The 13,140-nt window shown below is 44.3% G+C and overlaps 1 protein-coding gene across 5 annotated transcripts; it reads right to left on the bottom strand.

Annotated features, from left to right (window-relative positions):
- Positions 1-2,282: 2,282 nt before the first annotated feature.
- On the bottom strand, positions 2,283-10,663 carry SLITRK2 (SLIT and NTRK like family member 2). 5 transcript variants are annotated; one of them, XM_007992890.3, is made up of 5 exons: positions 10,052-10,663; positions 7,530-7,592; positions 6,242-6,295; positions 5,969-6,117; positions 2,283-5,738 (listed from the first exon to the last, which is right to left on the bottom strand). In XM_007992890.3, the coding sequence occupies exon 5, from the start codon at positions 5,693-5,695 to the stop codon at positions 3,158-3,160; it is 2,538 nt and encodes an 845-aa protein (XP_007991081.1). In that variant the 5' UTR covers positions 5,696-5,738; positions 5,969-6,117; positions 6,242-6,295; positions 7,530-7,592; positions 10,052-10,663; the 3' UTR covers positions 2,283-3,157. The 5 variants fall into 5 exon arrangements, with proteins under 5 accessions (XP_007991081.1, XP_007991080.1, XP_007991083.1 ...); XM_007992889.3 differs by having other exon boundaries at positions 6,242-7,322; XM_007992892.3 differs by having other exon boundaries at positions 5,959-6,117; positions 6,242-7,322.
- Positions 10,664-13,140: the final 2,477 nt, after the last annotated feature.

Genomic DNA, 13,140 nt, shown 5'->3' on the forward strand with positions numbered 1-13,140 from the left:
AGACTGAGAAGTAGTATTTTTTAGTGTTTCAATAAAAACTTTGCCACAGGTATATTCGGAAACAGTGAAAGCAACTAATTAAGAACTAAAATAGAAGGGAGTTACCATTTGTCATTTGAAGGGCCAGACATACAGATACATTCCTGGCAGGGCCCTGGGAGACCGCATTCTGTAGGCTGGAACAATTTTGCTGTGCTGATGCTCATACCTCTTAAAGCTGCATGTGAAATAAAAGTGAAATAGCAATATCCAGCTGTGGAAGATAAAAATAAAAATCCTAAAATAAAATATGGTCGAAAATGCTTGAGCAGATAAAGCAAAACAGAATATAGTCAGTGGGGATGCTAGTGAGTTAATAAAACTTAAAGTGTTTATGTTTGCATTAGAAAATAAAGGTTCAAAGTATATGATGTAGGATGATTTTAAATAAAATAGTCTGGAATGCATTCAAATAATTTCATTTAAAAATCTACTGCAAATAAAGTATAAATCTAACAAGGAAGAGGATATAGAATTAAACCATAATTATTAGGCAAAAGAGTTTATAAATTTGAGTTCTTCCAGTAGGCGTCTTTAAAATCATGTCAGTAAATTAATATTAAGGTATCATCGCTCTTTAAATATAATGAGTTAACTTTTTTCTATCGACAATGGCATTTTACAGGAGTGACTTTACTTTCAGAAAAATAAAAATGAACACTGAAGTGGAATCACTCCATCAAGAGCTCTAGTCATGTAATTTAAGCCTGAAAACGATCTTAACAGAATATATATGCAAATTTGCCTTCACAATCACTTCCCAAAATACCTACCTCTGTATTCTGTATTTATCATTGCATCAAATGAGAGCAGTCAGAAAAGGATTTTTGAAACTCTTGTATATATAAATACTTCACTCAAAGATGAAGTGGTTTCCAGGAGTCTTCTCCACATTCAACTAGCATAATATTCTAGCTCCTCTTCTGTGAAATGTAAAATATCTGTACATTAACTTTCCTGTAGATCATTTCGGCCCACTATTTTCAACTTTCATCTAATGGATCGAAATAGGACTTATCACCTCTAATCAAAGAATGAGCATGTTATCTTACCACTGTAGATATTCAGAGATTTTATGTTGTTAAAGACATTTTTTCCTTCAATGCCCTTTACGTTATTATATATACACAATTACCTTCTATTGTTTTTACAGACAACTATTTTACACCAGTAATTATTAATCCAAATCATTTGGATTTAAGGAATTTCTAATTGAAAGCCTATCACATGAATTGTTTATAGTGACAGACAATATACTATTAGTAATTTTAAAGCTTTAAAAGTAAGTTATCTGTATCCACTTCAATCTCCACATGATGATAAAGGATTATTATGTGCAGTAACCTATTTATGAAAAGGAAACAGTGTGCTTCTTTCAGACGCCATCGCTTGCTTTAATAAGGAATTGAAAAGCTGAACTACTTTATATGCAGATCACCATCCCAGTTGCATAAGGATTTACAATAGACAAAACAAAACTATTTTTTGTTGTAAAGAAGGGCTGTTTGTTTAAATCACACAATCATGTTTGCATCTAAAATTATTTACAGTCTAATAAGGCTTCGTAAATGTTATATAGACTTGGTTAATTAAAATCATCCTAATGCTAACACCAAAATGAAAGTCTTGCTGAAGCTGACAAGGAAAACTTCAAGTAACACAAGCCTAAAGAAGGCAGAAGGAAAAAGATGCTTAATATCTTGGTTTAGGTAACTATTAATCGATTTGGAGACGCAAATGGTACTTGATTTGATAGCACCCCATTAATGCTTCAATTAAACTCAAGAGGAAAATGCTGTGTTGTCAGAAAGTGTTAAATTTGAGAAGGATTATGAGTCTAACCTGTGATCTAAAATAAATAGAGAGTAATGTATACGTTTTTATCTCTGCTACCTTGAATTTTGCAGAGAACTTACTTGGGAAGTTTTAATCTCGCCCATGAAGTCTTCCTTCAAGGTCTTTAATGGCTCATATGTCTTTGTTAAATGAGGTGTGTGGCGGCCTCTACTGGTGTGTGTTTATAGAAAATGTTTCAATAGGCAGAAAAAATATGAATTTCAATTAAAAAGTTAGAAATACAGACTTTTTCATTTAAATATATAAAAATACCTAATTCGATGCAGAAAAATATATTACTAGCTGTGTCATGTTCTTTTAATTAGGAAAATAATCTAAAACACTCACCATGTTAGTGTAAAATAATGATTTACAGAAGGGCATTAATTGCTCAATTCACTCTGATATTGGGTTAAATATATTTTATTAATGAATTATTAATCCTGACTGAGGTGGCTTATTACCTCTAGTCCACTGTTAAATCCCCTTAGTTGACTTAAATAAAATCACTTAAACCCAGAGGAAAGGAAATATTTTATAGTTAAGCCTACAAAGTCCTAGAACTAGAATCATTTGATGACAGGCTGGTTTCTATAACTCAAGCAAACTGTACGTTGACTTAATATAGCTGACACATCAATCTATTTTACAGTGTTTTCAGTTTCAAAAATACAACACATTAAAATATTTTCAATTTATCAAAGCTAAAAGCAACATTTAAGTAATGTACTTAAAGTGCGAAGGCACTTTAACACAAAGTAGTGATGCCCAGTGGCTATACTCGGTAACTGACGATGGAAATACCATATATCATTATTTACAAAAGAAGTCGTAGTCACAAAAGATCTTTGGAGATCTTCTACAAAATACACTAAATATCCATTTTCATTTGAAAAGTTTGCCTATTCTTTCTTCAGTCACTATAATCTCCTCTTCCCACTCCCACACTGAAAAACAAAGAAGAAAAAAGAAACAAAAGCATAAACGAAATATATGAAGAAATGCATTGTAGAAACATTCATGTCCACTGATGGTTCCTAAGAAGAGAAGAGAAAAAGAGAAAAAAAAAAAAAAGGTGGGGAGGAGAGCAAGAGAGAAATAATTTAAAGGAAAACTTGCAAAAGCAAAATCATTACTTCATCCCATCTCCCAAACATTTTCAAAGTCCCCCATTAACACTGGGAAAGGGAGAACAAAAACAAACACAAAAGCTAATGTCCTTGTTTCCAACAGTTCTCAGAGCAGCATCCTCTGATGCCTTAGGGTTGTAAATGATTTCCCTTCACAGCTGACTGATTGCAGTTTGTTTTTCCAGAACTTCGAGGTAGTCCGGTTCTGATTGCGGCTTAGCTTGCAGTAAAGGATGGTTGGGTTTTGACTGCCCCACAAAGCATTTCCTGGGAGTTCCATATAAAACGGTTTTATTGATTCTGTCTTGGTTTTGGCGTCGAGATTCATAGGAAGGGGCAAACTGCCTTTTAGGTAAGGTACAAAAGTTATAGTGGACTAGGCCTGCGCTGGGGAGTTCCTTGACTCGCTCAGCAATATTTTGATACAGCAGCTCAGGCTCTCTTGGTGTGGCCTGCTTTTCTAGCAGCTCAGTGGCACTTATTGTGTAAGCAGGTGTGGCTGGCTCTTCTTTTTTCTCCTCCAGGTTGCTGTAGCTGAACTCTTGCAGGTTTCGGTAATAGGCTACTGGGTCTCCTTCCTTCTGCATGTAGATGGGGTTTTGGCACATCTGACCCACAGGTGGGGGGATATAGTTGTAGACATGGCCGTCTGTTTTATCGTGAGTCTCAGTGTTGTAAGACCCATACTGTAATTGAAAGGAACTTACGTCTAAGTTGTTGGTATTCCTGGGAACACTTGGCACTCCCTTTCGGCGTTTCAAGACAAAGACGAATAAACCGGCCCCAAAACAGACAGATAAGATGAAAACAACAAGCAATCCCAGAATTAAGACAGACAGTGGAACTTCAGTGTGTAGTTCAGGATAGGAACTGGGAGACACACTAAGCGACCGAGGTGTGTCTGTATTATGATTCATTGACAAGATGGTTCCATCTGACAAGTTTGGGCTGTCTGGACAGATGGCCTCCCTCCCCAGAAATTTTAGTATCTCCCCTGCATGCTTAGCAGGAGATTCGCAAGTCACCTCATTAATGATGACAGGGGAGTTGGCATGTTCTGTCCAGTCTTTCAACCCCATGATGTCACAAGTACAGTCCCAGGGGTTCTCTTGCAGATCTATCTGGATGAAAGCCGGGAGCTGATCCAGAACTCCTTTCACGGGCAGGTGAGAAAAATGGTTGTTTCTCAGATTCAGCCTGGTTAGGGCCGTCCCCCCAAATATATTATCAGGTAAGGACCGAAGAAGGTTGTTGTTCAGAAACAGTAGCTGTAGGTTAATCAAAGCATCAAAGGTCAGGGGCTTAATTTCCTTAATGACATTATACTCTAAATAGAGATATTGCAAGCTCTGCAGTCCATCAAACATAGAAGGGTACAGCACTTCAAGGTAATTGCCATTCAGATAAAGTCTGCGTAAACTGGTCAGGTTTGTAAAGGCACCTTCCTGAATGACCGCAATCCTGTTGTTTCCTAAGTGCAGTAAGTCCAAAGAACTGTATTCTAAGAGGTCATTCTTATAGACAGTTTGAAGATAGTTCCCTGTTAGGTAGAGTTTCTTTGGACTGGTCGGTTTGGGCTGCAGGTCAGAGATATTAGTGAACTTCCTTTCTTGGCAATTTACATTCAGACCATTGTCTGAGCTCTGAGAGGTGCAGACACAGCTGCTGGGACAGGTGAGAGGCACAGGAGACTTGGTCTGGTACACCATGATAGGTCCAAAACTTTGCCTGTCCTTTGACACAGTCACTCGAGGAGTTGGACGATTTCTCATTTTGGGCGGCCGGCTGGCTTTTGGAGCCCTGGTTGGGTTGAGAGCAGGATTCATTGTAGGTGACAGCCTTTGGACGTGGGTGTCAGCATGGCTGCCCCTCTGACTGGAGTCACTGGCACTTTTTCTGGGACAGAGGTCTTGCCGGGTCAGCTGGGTCACATCTTTCCCATGCAACCTAAAGGGAGTTTCACAGACAATCTCTCCCACAAAAACAGTTATGGTATCTAGCCAAGCCTTGAGAGGAAGTAAGTCACAAGTGCAATTCCATGGATTTTCCTCCAGCTGAATCTCCATGATCCCTCCAATATGTTCAAGGACGCCAGCAAAAGGCATTACTTTTAACCTATTCCCCCTGAGGTCTAAGTGGGTCAGCAGGACAAAGCGGAACACATTGCTGGGCAGTGAAAGCAGAAGGTTGTCATTCAGGATGAGCACTTTGAGCTTGTTAAGTTTGCTGAATGCCCCGGCCTCGATGGCACTGATGTAATTGTAGTCGGCCTGGAGATACTCCAGGCTCTCCAGGCCCAGGAAGGTGTCCTCCCTCAATATCTCAAGCTTGTTGTTGTTGAGATGCAGTCTTTTGAGAGTTTTCAGGCCACTGAATGCCCCTGTTCGGATCTCCTGTAACCCGTTGTTACCTAGGTGAAGAGTCACTGCGTTGGAGTAATTGACAAATTCGTTTGGATACAGTCTTGTCAAGAGGTTTCCATTGAGAAAAAGCTGATAGATTCGATACTGCGGGGGCTGGAGCAGGCTAACTGTTGTAAATCCTTTGTTCTCACAGTTAATATTCAGTACGTTTTCCTTTTCTTCGCACAGACAGCGGATCTTGCAAATGTCTTTGGCAGTTTTGCGACTCTCCGTCTGTAAGATCCCGGCCACGGTTAACACACTGAGGAACCAAACGCCGCTCAGCATCTTTAGGCACCTTCGGTGTCAACTCAGGTACCTACAGGCAAACCTTAGGTGGGGGGCAGGGGGAAGAAGCGGGTGCAGGGAAGAAAGAAACAAGGAAGCCTGATTAAAAATGGTAAAGCAAGGAGGCGGAGTGGGAACGAGGGAGAATGAGGGGGTTGGCAACACGGCAGAATGAAATCATTGCATTTTTCAAAGCGGTTTCTTTTCTCCGCTCCCTATTCCCCCACCCCGAGGCCACCCACACAAGTGCCCCGGGAACACACATGCTTGCACCTGATTTTCCGGGGGGTCGCAGCCAGCAGCCAAGTCATTAGTAACCGAGTTGTCCTACTAAATCCTGCCCATCTCCTCCTCCCCTCGGGTATCTCGAAGAGATCTTGGGCAGCTCGCCCGTCTTGAGCTCCCAGCAGAAATCGCAACCGCTTTAGGAAAAAAAAAAAAAAAAAGCGCAAAAAGGGGATGGGAAAATCAGGAATCAGGGGGCTGGGGGCAGGGATAGAGGAGAGAGAGAGATGGCAAAAACAGCACGAGGTGGGGGTTACTCACACATCAGGAGAAGACTGAACCCCTCTCCTCTGCAGTCCACCAGGAGTTTAGCATCTTCAGGAAGTGGGAGAACAAGGTAAAATAAGACGCTGCTTCCAGGGGGGATGCCCTGCTTTTTGTTGATTGATTTAATTTGACTGGGGGTGCGCAGAAATTAAAAATCCGACAGGAGGCAAGAGCGGAAGAGAAGAGTTGGAGCGGAGGGAAGCCGAGATGCCAGGGAGGGACTGGGGTGCGATTCTGTTGGGAGGTCGGAGAGCCGGCTGGCCCGGTCAGCGGGCAAAGGCGACGGCGGAGCCTGGGCGCGCGTTTCCAATTCGGTGGCGGCGGCAGCAGTGCGTCTAGCAGTTTGAATCTGAGAGGCTTTGCAGGCTCCCCGGGACAGGACTAGGGTGACGTCACGGGGGAGGGGGCAGGCAGAGGATCCAGGGCGCGTGGTGGGGGAGGGTTGGGCAGATGCTTCCCTTCCTTGCAAGTGGCTTTGCAAAGCTCAATTCCCGGCTGCGTCAGTTGATTCTGAACTACTCCACCTCCAACCTGGCTGGCGGCAGGAGAAGCTCCTGCAGAGGGGTTTCTCAAGGAGGGGCCCTCCTAATGGGCTGGCACCTCCTTGGGCCCCTCTATGTGTTCTCTTTCACTCCTCCCTGTTTCTTTCACCTACACAATGCCTATGGAGGGCAGGGCTGGGGGTGGGGGGTTCTTCTCCCAGATTCCCAAGCAAGGGAGAAGTGTGTAAGAGTGTGTGTGGTGTGCCTCTTTGCTACAGGACTGGTGCCCCACTTGCCAGCTCCTAGCTCAGATGCTCTCTGTGCAGAGAGAGTGGGGTGTGTGTGCATGCACCAATGTGTCTGTGTAGGAGGGTGAGGAGTTCTCTTAGGGGATTTATGCTTTACATACAGAGCCCTGATTCAGTGCTAAGATAATTCCTTTCTGGGTAGTGACCCGCCAAACAGATATTTGCCTGGACTCTGAAAGTCAGCTCAATGTTAGCTTACAGACTGAGAAAAAACAAAAACAAAACCCTTTTCTCCCTGAGGTTTATACTTAGCCAGATAATGAGGTTTAAACGTGCGCTTCTTGCCTGGAGGAAGGAGAAAAGAAGTGGGTGTCAGAAAAGCACTGCCAGGCTGAGCCTCAGCTGGGAGTGGGAGCCAAAGGAGGGGTGGTTGAGCCCTCCAGGCTGCAGGGGCAGGGGGAGCTAGGAGAAAAGAGGAAGCTGGTGCAGGAAGACTGGCTCCTGAGAAAGAGAGGAGATGTAAAAGGAAGCCTGGCCGGAGACCTAGCTTACCTGGGTTCTGATCTGGCTCTGTTGCTAGATGTGACACTAGCTTCTGGATCTCCCTGTCTCCATCTGCAAAAGGTGGGTAGGTAGACCGTATGAGCCCTCCCAGCTCTGACATCCAATGTGGGTTTAAATAGCCTTTCCAGAGCATTGCTAATGACCAGGTGTTGGATTTTTTGCCTTCATTATCTGTTTTCTCCTTAATTATTGTACAGCTCCTTGGACCCAGGAGTCTTCATTGTGGAATCAATTCACAAGGGGTAAATAATGTCTGCTGTTGCCTGGAAAGGCCTTGGTTGCCTCTAGTAGGAAGGGGGAGATGGGTCAGGAAAAGGAGGGAATCAAATAACCAGGGAAAAGAAATCCACCAAATGATGTGCCTGTCCCACAAAACACTTCAGCTTACTTTCTGAGGAACCCACTGCCTGATCAAATGTGGCATAAACACAGATATAACAAACCACTTGAGAACAGAACGCCCCCTGCTTCTCCCCTTCTCCTTCCTTGTTAAGCTTGGGTCCTAGGATTGTTCCCTTTATACAAGCTCCTTTCTCTCCGGGAAGGGCGGGGGTAGTTTATAAACTTAGGCACTAAGGCAACCTGTAGCTGCGGTGATCTGTGCATTATTTTCTTGGGCTTTCTCGCTTTCTCCTTCTTCTTCTTCTACAAAGAGCCTTGGACTAGGCATCAGGAGCCCCCTTACCCTCTAATTCTTGCTTGGCCTTTAGCAAAATACTTTCCTTCTGGAGACTCCAATTTTCCTTCTCTATAGAGGAGGGCAAACTTGAGATGAGTTCTGAGGCAGAGGGACAGCCCTGTGGATGGCCTCCCACTCTGTATTGCAATTGCATCATGAGATGGAAGCAGTCTGATGCAGTGGGAGCACACTTAAGCTCCCTTTCCTCGCAAAGGAGGCATTTGTTTCTATGTATTTCCAAATGTTAAAAGCACACAGTTCCTACAGCAATAAGATTTATTCATTCAGTCATTCATTCAACAAACATGTATTATGTCCATATGTAACTGAAGTAAAGATGTGAGAGCCAGAGCCGAACAGGACCTTAGAAGTCAGGTTCATTTTACAGATGAGGTCATTTCTCAACCAGGGAAAGTGCTGACTTACTCAAGAAACTACAATTAGAAACAAAACCCAGGGATTATTAGTCCCAGTCCATCATTTTTCCAAAAAGCACACTACTGCTTAATATGAATTAAGAATCTACTTAAACTTAAATAGTGGTGGTGGTGTTTTACTTAAAGTTATCCTTTTTATTTTAAAAAAAAAGTATTTGAAAGTGAAACCTCAAATACTAGTTTCAGTTCTCAGATACAGTGATTTCTTTCAAGACACTGATGACGCTTTCAATATTCCTTGAGGACAGATTATTTTTGCTAAAAATTTCAGAGAGAGAAGAGAGACTCAGAGAGAAAGGTGGCGGTGGTTGGGGGCTCATGAGGTTCTTGAGACCTACAGAATGAAGGAAATTCACTGGTAATCTAACTGTGGGAAGCAACACCAGGACCCTGAGGGGGTCTTCCTTCCTGCCTGTCCCTGAGAGTCCACAGCTGCTTTCCAAAACGTAGTTACTAGGAACAAATCAGCTTGAAACGCGATAACCACTTTAAGTAAGTTTCATTTGGCCCCGTGTCTTCTGAAGAACTGCCGCAACAACCCCCTAGGGAGAGCGGGCTTTTAAGGCTGTGGAAAGGTTCAGGGTGAACTGGGACCCCAAGGGAGGCAAAGGCGGTTATTAAAATAAGGAAAACGCTCCTTCTTCTTGCTGAGGCGAGGGAGGCTTAAAGAAGAACTCCGTGGGTCGCCTGTCTCACTCGCATCTAACCCAGTAGAGCCTGGCTCAGGTCTCCAAGGATTCTACAGGACACGGTGGGTGCCGGCGGGCTTACAGCCCACCTCTGTCCCGGCCGCCATCAGGCCACGAGGGGGCTAAGAGGAGTCCGAGAGGCCAGAGAGGGGGCACTGCTTGCCCGCAGCCTCCTGTTCTAAACACCCGCCGCCCGCAAGCTGGGTCGAATCCCATTTCCGAAGGGCGCTTCCGGGAGACCAGGTGTCTCCGAGCGTCCCAGATCGCCGGTAACTGGGCACCGGCCGCAAGCGCAGCTCTACCTTCCCTACCGCTACCTGCTAGACGCCTGGTGCGGTGCCCGGCATGCAGCCCCACAGCAGGGACGGCCACTCAGGCTGCCCTCGCCTTGGGGCTTGGGCACTGCAGGCCGACCAGAGGCTTCTAGCTCGCGCCCGGTGCGTGGGCCCTCCCCGGCCGCCTGTGCCACCCCACTGCGCGACGCGCGGAGCCCGACCACGCCCGCGCGGACGGTCCAGGGGTGAGGAATCTCTAGTGGGGATTGAGGGTAGAGGACGGCCGCCAGCGAGCTGCCCTCCGCGGTGGCGCCCAGCCTCCCCACGCTGGTCCCCCTCGCAAGGAGAGGTAGCTGGGAAAGGCAACAGACTGAGGAAAGCCGGCTCACTGGCCGCGTCGCCACCGCGTCCCTGAGTGCTCAGAACTTACCCAGCGAGCGCGCTGCCCAGATCTTTCCCCGGAGGCGCCCGCAGCATCTGCGACTCGGTGAGGCAAAGGAGCCGGCACCGCTTCGGACTGGCGCAGCCCAGGAGCAGGAGCACCGCGGGGAGCGCGGGCGGCGCCCCCAGGGCAGGCAGATCCCCACTGGAGCGGCTAGCCAACGGGCAACGCTTCTTGCAGGAAGGAGGGAGGGAGAGGAGAGGGAGGAGGGAAGTAAAGCGGGAGGGAGGAGAGGGGAAGAAGGGAGGGAGGAGGGAGGGAGGGATCGCGGCCCCTCTCCCTCACTTATCAATCACCCCGCAGATTGCACCCAGGACGGGGATGTAAGAGCCCACAAAGGAGCCGCTGCTCCATTTCTCTGACAAGCGCTGCGGAGCACTGCTCACGCCTCTCGGCCCCTCTTGCCTGGAACTCTGCCCAGCCCTTGCGGCTTCCACCCTGGGCTGCAGCTCGGGCTCGGTCAAGTGAAACAAGAATGGCACACGGTCGGTACCATGTCCAAGGGGCGACTAAGACCACTGGGTGGAAGTTAACGACAAGTGAAAGAGCAGTCAGCCGTCCGAGTTGGACACCCTCCGGGACAGCTGCCTCCCCTAACTAGTAAGCGCCCAATCTTTGGGAGTTCGCAGGCAGATATTTCAGAACCTCCTACGAGGATCGTAAACAAGGACTTTCAACATAATATAGAGCTGAACTTGAGTTGTGCAAGTGTGTTAACAAAAGCAAGCCCTTAGCAGCGTTCCAGTGATTGATTCCCTTTATTCTTCACGACGACGTTGCTGGGATCGTCTAGAGCGTTATTTTTGCCGTCTTCCCTTCCCTTTCCTCCTTTCTTCTTCCTCTTGTTAGTAGTCCAGGTGGTTGTGATTCTATTAAAGGAAGGCGCTCTGTGAAAAGAGTCAATGTAGTTCAAGCGGGAGGTGCGGTTTTTGCCAAGAGCATTGCGGTTCCCCTTAAGACTTGCTTTCTCTAGGGCCTCTCCTCTACTCTTCCAGAGTATTAGAGATAAAGTAGCCGTTTGATAAATTTATGCCAGGAGTAGGGAGTTCATTTGATGATACTAAGGCATTTTCCCCTCCATCCTGTAGGAGAACGTCATTAATTCAAGTCGTCACCACCGCCTATCCTTTTCATGTCCATTAGAGTCTGCAAAAACCCGAATCCTTCTCAATATCTAAAAGCGTGGAGGTGGAGAGCAGACGGGGAGGCGAGGAGAGGGGTGCAAAATTAGACCCAAAATTACCTCTCCAGCTAGTGGATCTGCATTGGGATTTGTCTGTTTTCATATTTCCCATACTTCACATTCTCACAGCACTGACAACCACTTTATTCTTGTCCTTCCCGTGGGAATCTTCTGTGCTTCTCCTGTCCTCTCCTTCTTGGCTTTCTTTCATAATGGTTTTCTAAGGAGATTATGCTGGGCTTTTTGAAAAGAAAACTACTGGTAATCTTATATTATGAAGATGTACCGAGTTTGCTTTAATTATAGTCAAAAGAATTATAATCATATCTTTGGAGTTGTAAGGGTCATTACTGTTCCTTTTACTTCATTCTTGAGAAAGCCTTTTTGAAATGTTCCTACCATTCAGAAAAGCAACTTCAGAATAACATAGTTCTCACGTAAGCACATGGGCAGTGTATGTACGGTTATATATGCAGAAGCATTGCTCTTCTTTTTACAATATCCGTATTAGTGTAAACATCCAATGTGCTGTTTGCTACAGACTAAAAACAGTGGACTGAGCACATCATATTATCAACTAAGTGAGGTCAGTTAATACTGTTACTTCTGTGTTTACCATATTTCTGACTGTGTCATCTTTTCATGTAGTTTTTAGTAGATGTTATAAACAACTGCAAAACACGGGGCTAAGAGGCCATTCGAATACAGAAATAATGAGACAGTCATGCTGAAAAACTGAGACAGTTTACTAAGAAGGGTGACGTGTCTGTAGCCAAAGGGAACATGCAAAATAAGCAATAACTTCTATACAGATTAGAGGAGGAACATGGCATTAATGATGAAAAGTGGTACTTTATTTAGATCCAGTAGTAACATGTAATAGATGGCATGCATCAATTTTAATTAGCCTTGTAAGCAAGTCTAACCCATTCACCAGCCTTTGAAAAGCATTTAGCAGCCTGCCTTTCCACATGGGACCACACTGATAGTAAGACAAAATTTAAAAGAGCAGACTTTTCTTTTTGTCAGCATAAAATTTTCAAGTAGGTAGATAGCTGTGCTTTGAAATGCACAGACACAAAAATTGATGAGCAATATAAAACTTTCTGAGAGGGTTTTGCATAGGCAGTTATAATGGAGGAGAGTTTGAAGTCTGTGAAAAATTTAAATATACCAATTTATTTGAAAGCTGCTTTATACTGAATTTTCTAAAAGTTTCTGTGTTAGAGGAAAATTTCCAAATAGAATTGAATACTAAAGATACCATATTAATGTGCTTCTGTTAATTAATAAAAATCACATTACTCTTTTTTATAGTAGCACTGTAAATGTATCTTTATATCCATGTGCTGCTTTCTTTTTAAAAAACTTTTATTTTAGGTTCAGGTGTACATGTGCAAGTTTGTTATATAGGTAAATTTCATGTGGTGGGCATTTGGGGTACTGTAAAGTTCATGTTACTAAGCAGGACAGAGATCCCTGATCGGAAAACTAGTGGAAAAATAGAGAAATAAAACTAAATCTTGCCTGGGTTTTTATAATTTCATTCTAAGATTAGAAGAAAACCAGAAATTTCATCTAGGATGAATGAAATAAAAAGCGCGTATGTTTCCAGGATGATGCAAAGGTTGTCCTATTACTGTGTAGTACATGATTTACCGAGAATGTTGTTTTTTCAACTTCTTCACACCTATCTAGAACTAGAAAGCTTCAAAACATATCAAAGAAGACAAAATAGAAACATCATGCAGAGTCAGTAACTCTAAGGCAGATGTGCTGCATTTTCAGTGACCATTGTTTCTTTTCAACCAAAGGTTTCAAAGAAGAGTTCCACAGAACAAATTCCTAAATAAAGAAACACAACAAAGAGGACATGCCCTTAATATTAGTAATT

Source organism: Chlorocebus sabaeus, chromosome X, assembly GCF_047675955.1.
Source record: "Chlorocebus sabaeus isolate Y175 chromosome X, mChlSab1.0.hap1, whole genome shotgun sequence".
NCBI lineage: Eukaryota > Metazoa > Chordata > Mammalia > Primates > Cercopithecidae > Chlorocebus > Chlorocebus sabaeus.

What these genes read in the sequence shown, in the direction of transcription:
- SLITRK2 (XM_007992898.3), bottom strand. Translation starts at nt 5,695, where the DNA reads ATGCTGAGCGGCGTTTGGTTCCTCAGTGTGTTAACCGTGGCCGGGATC.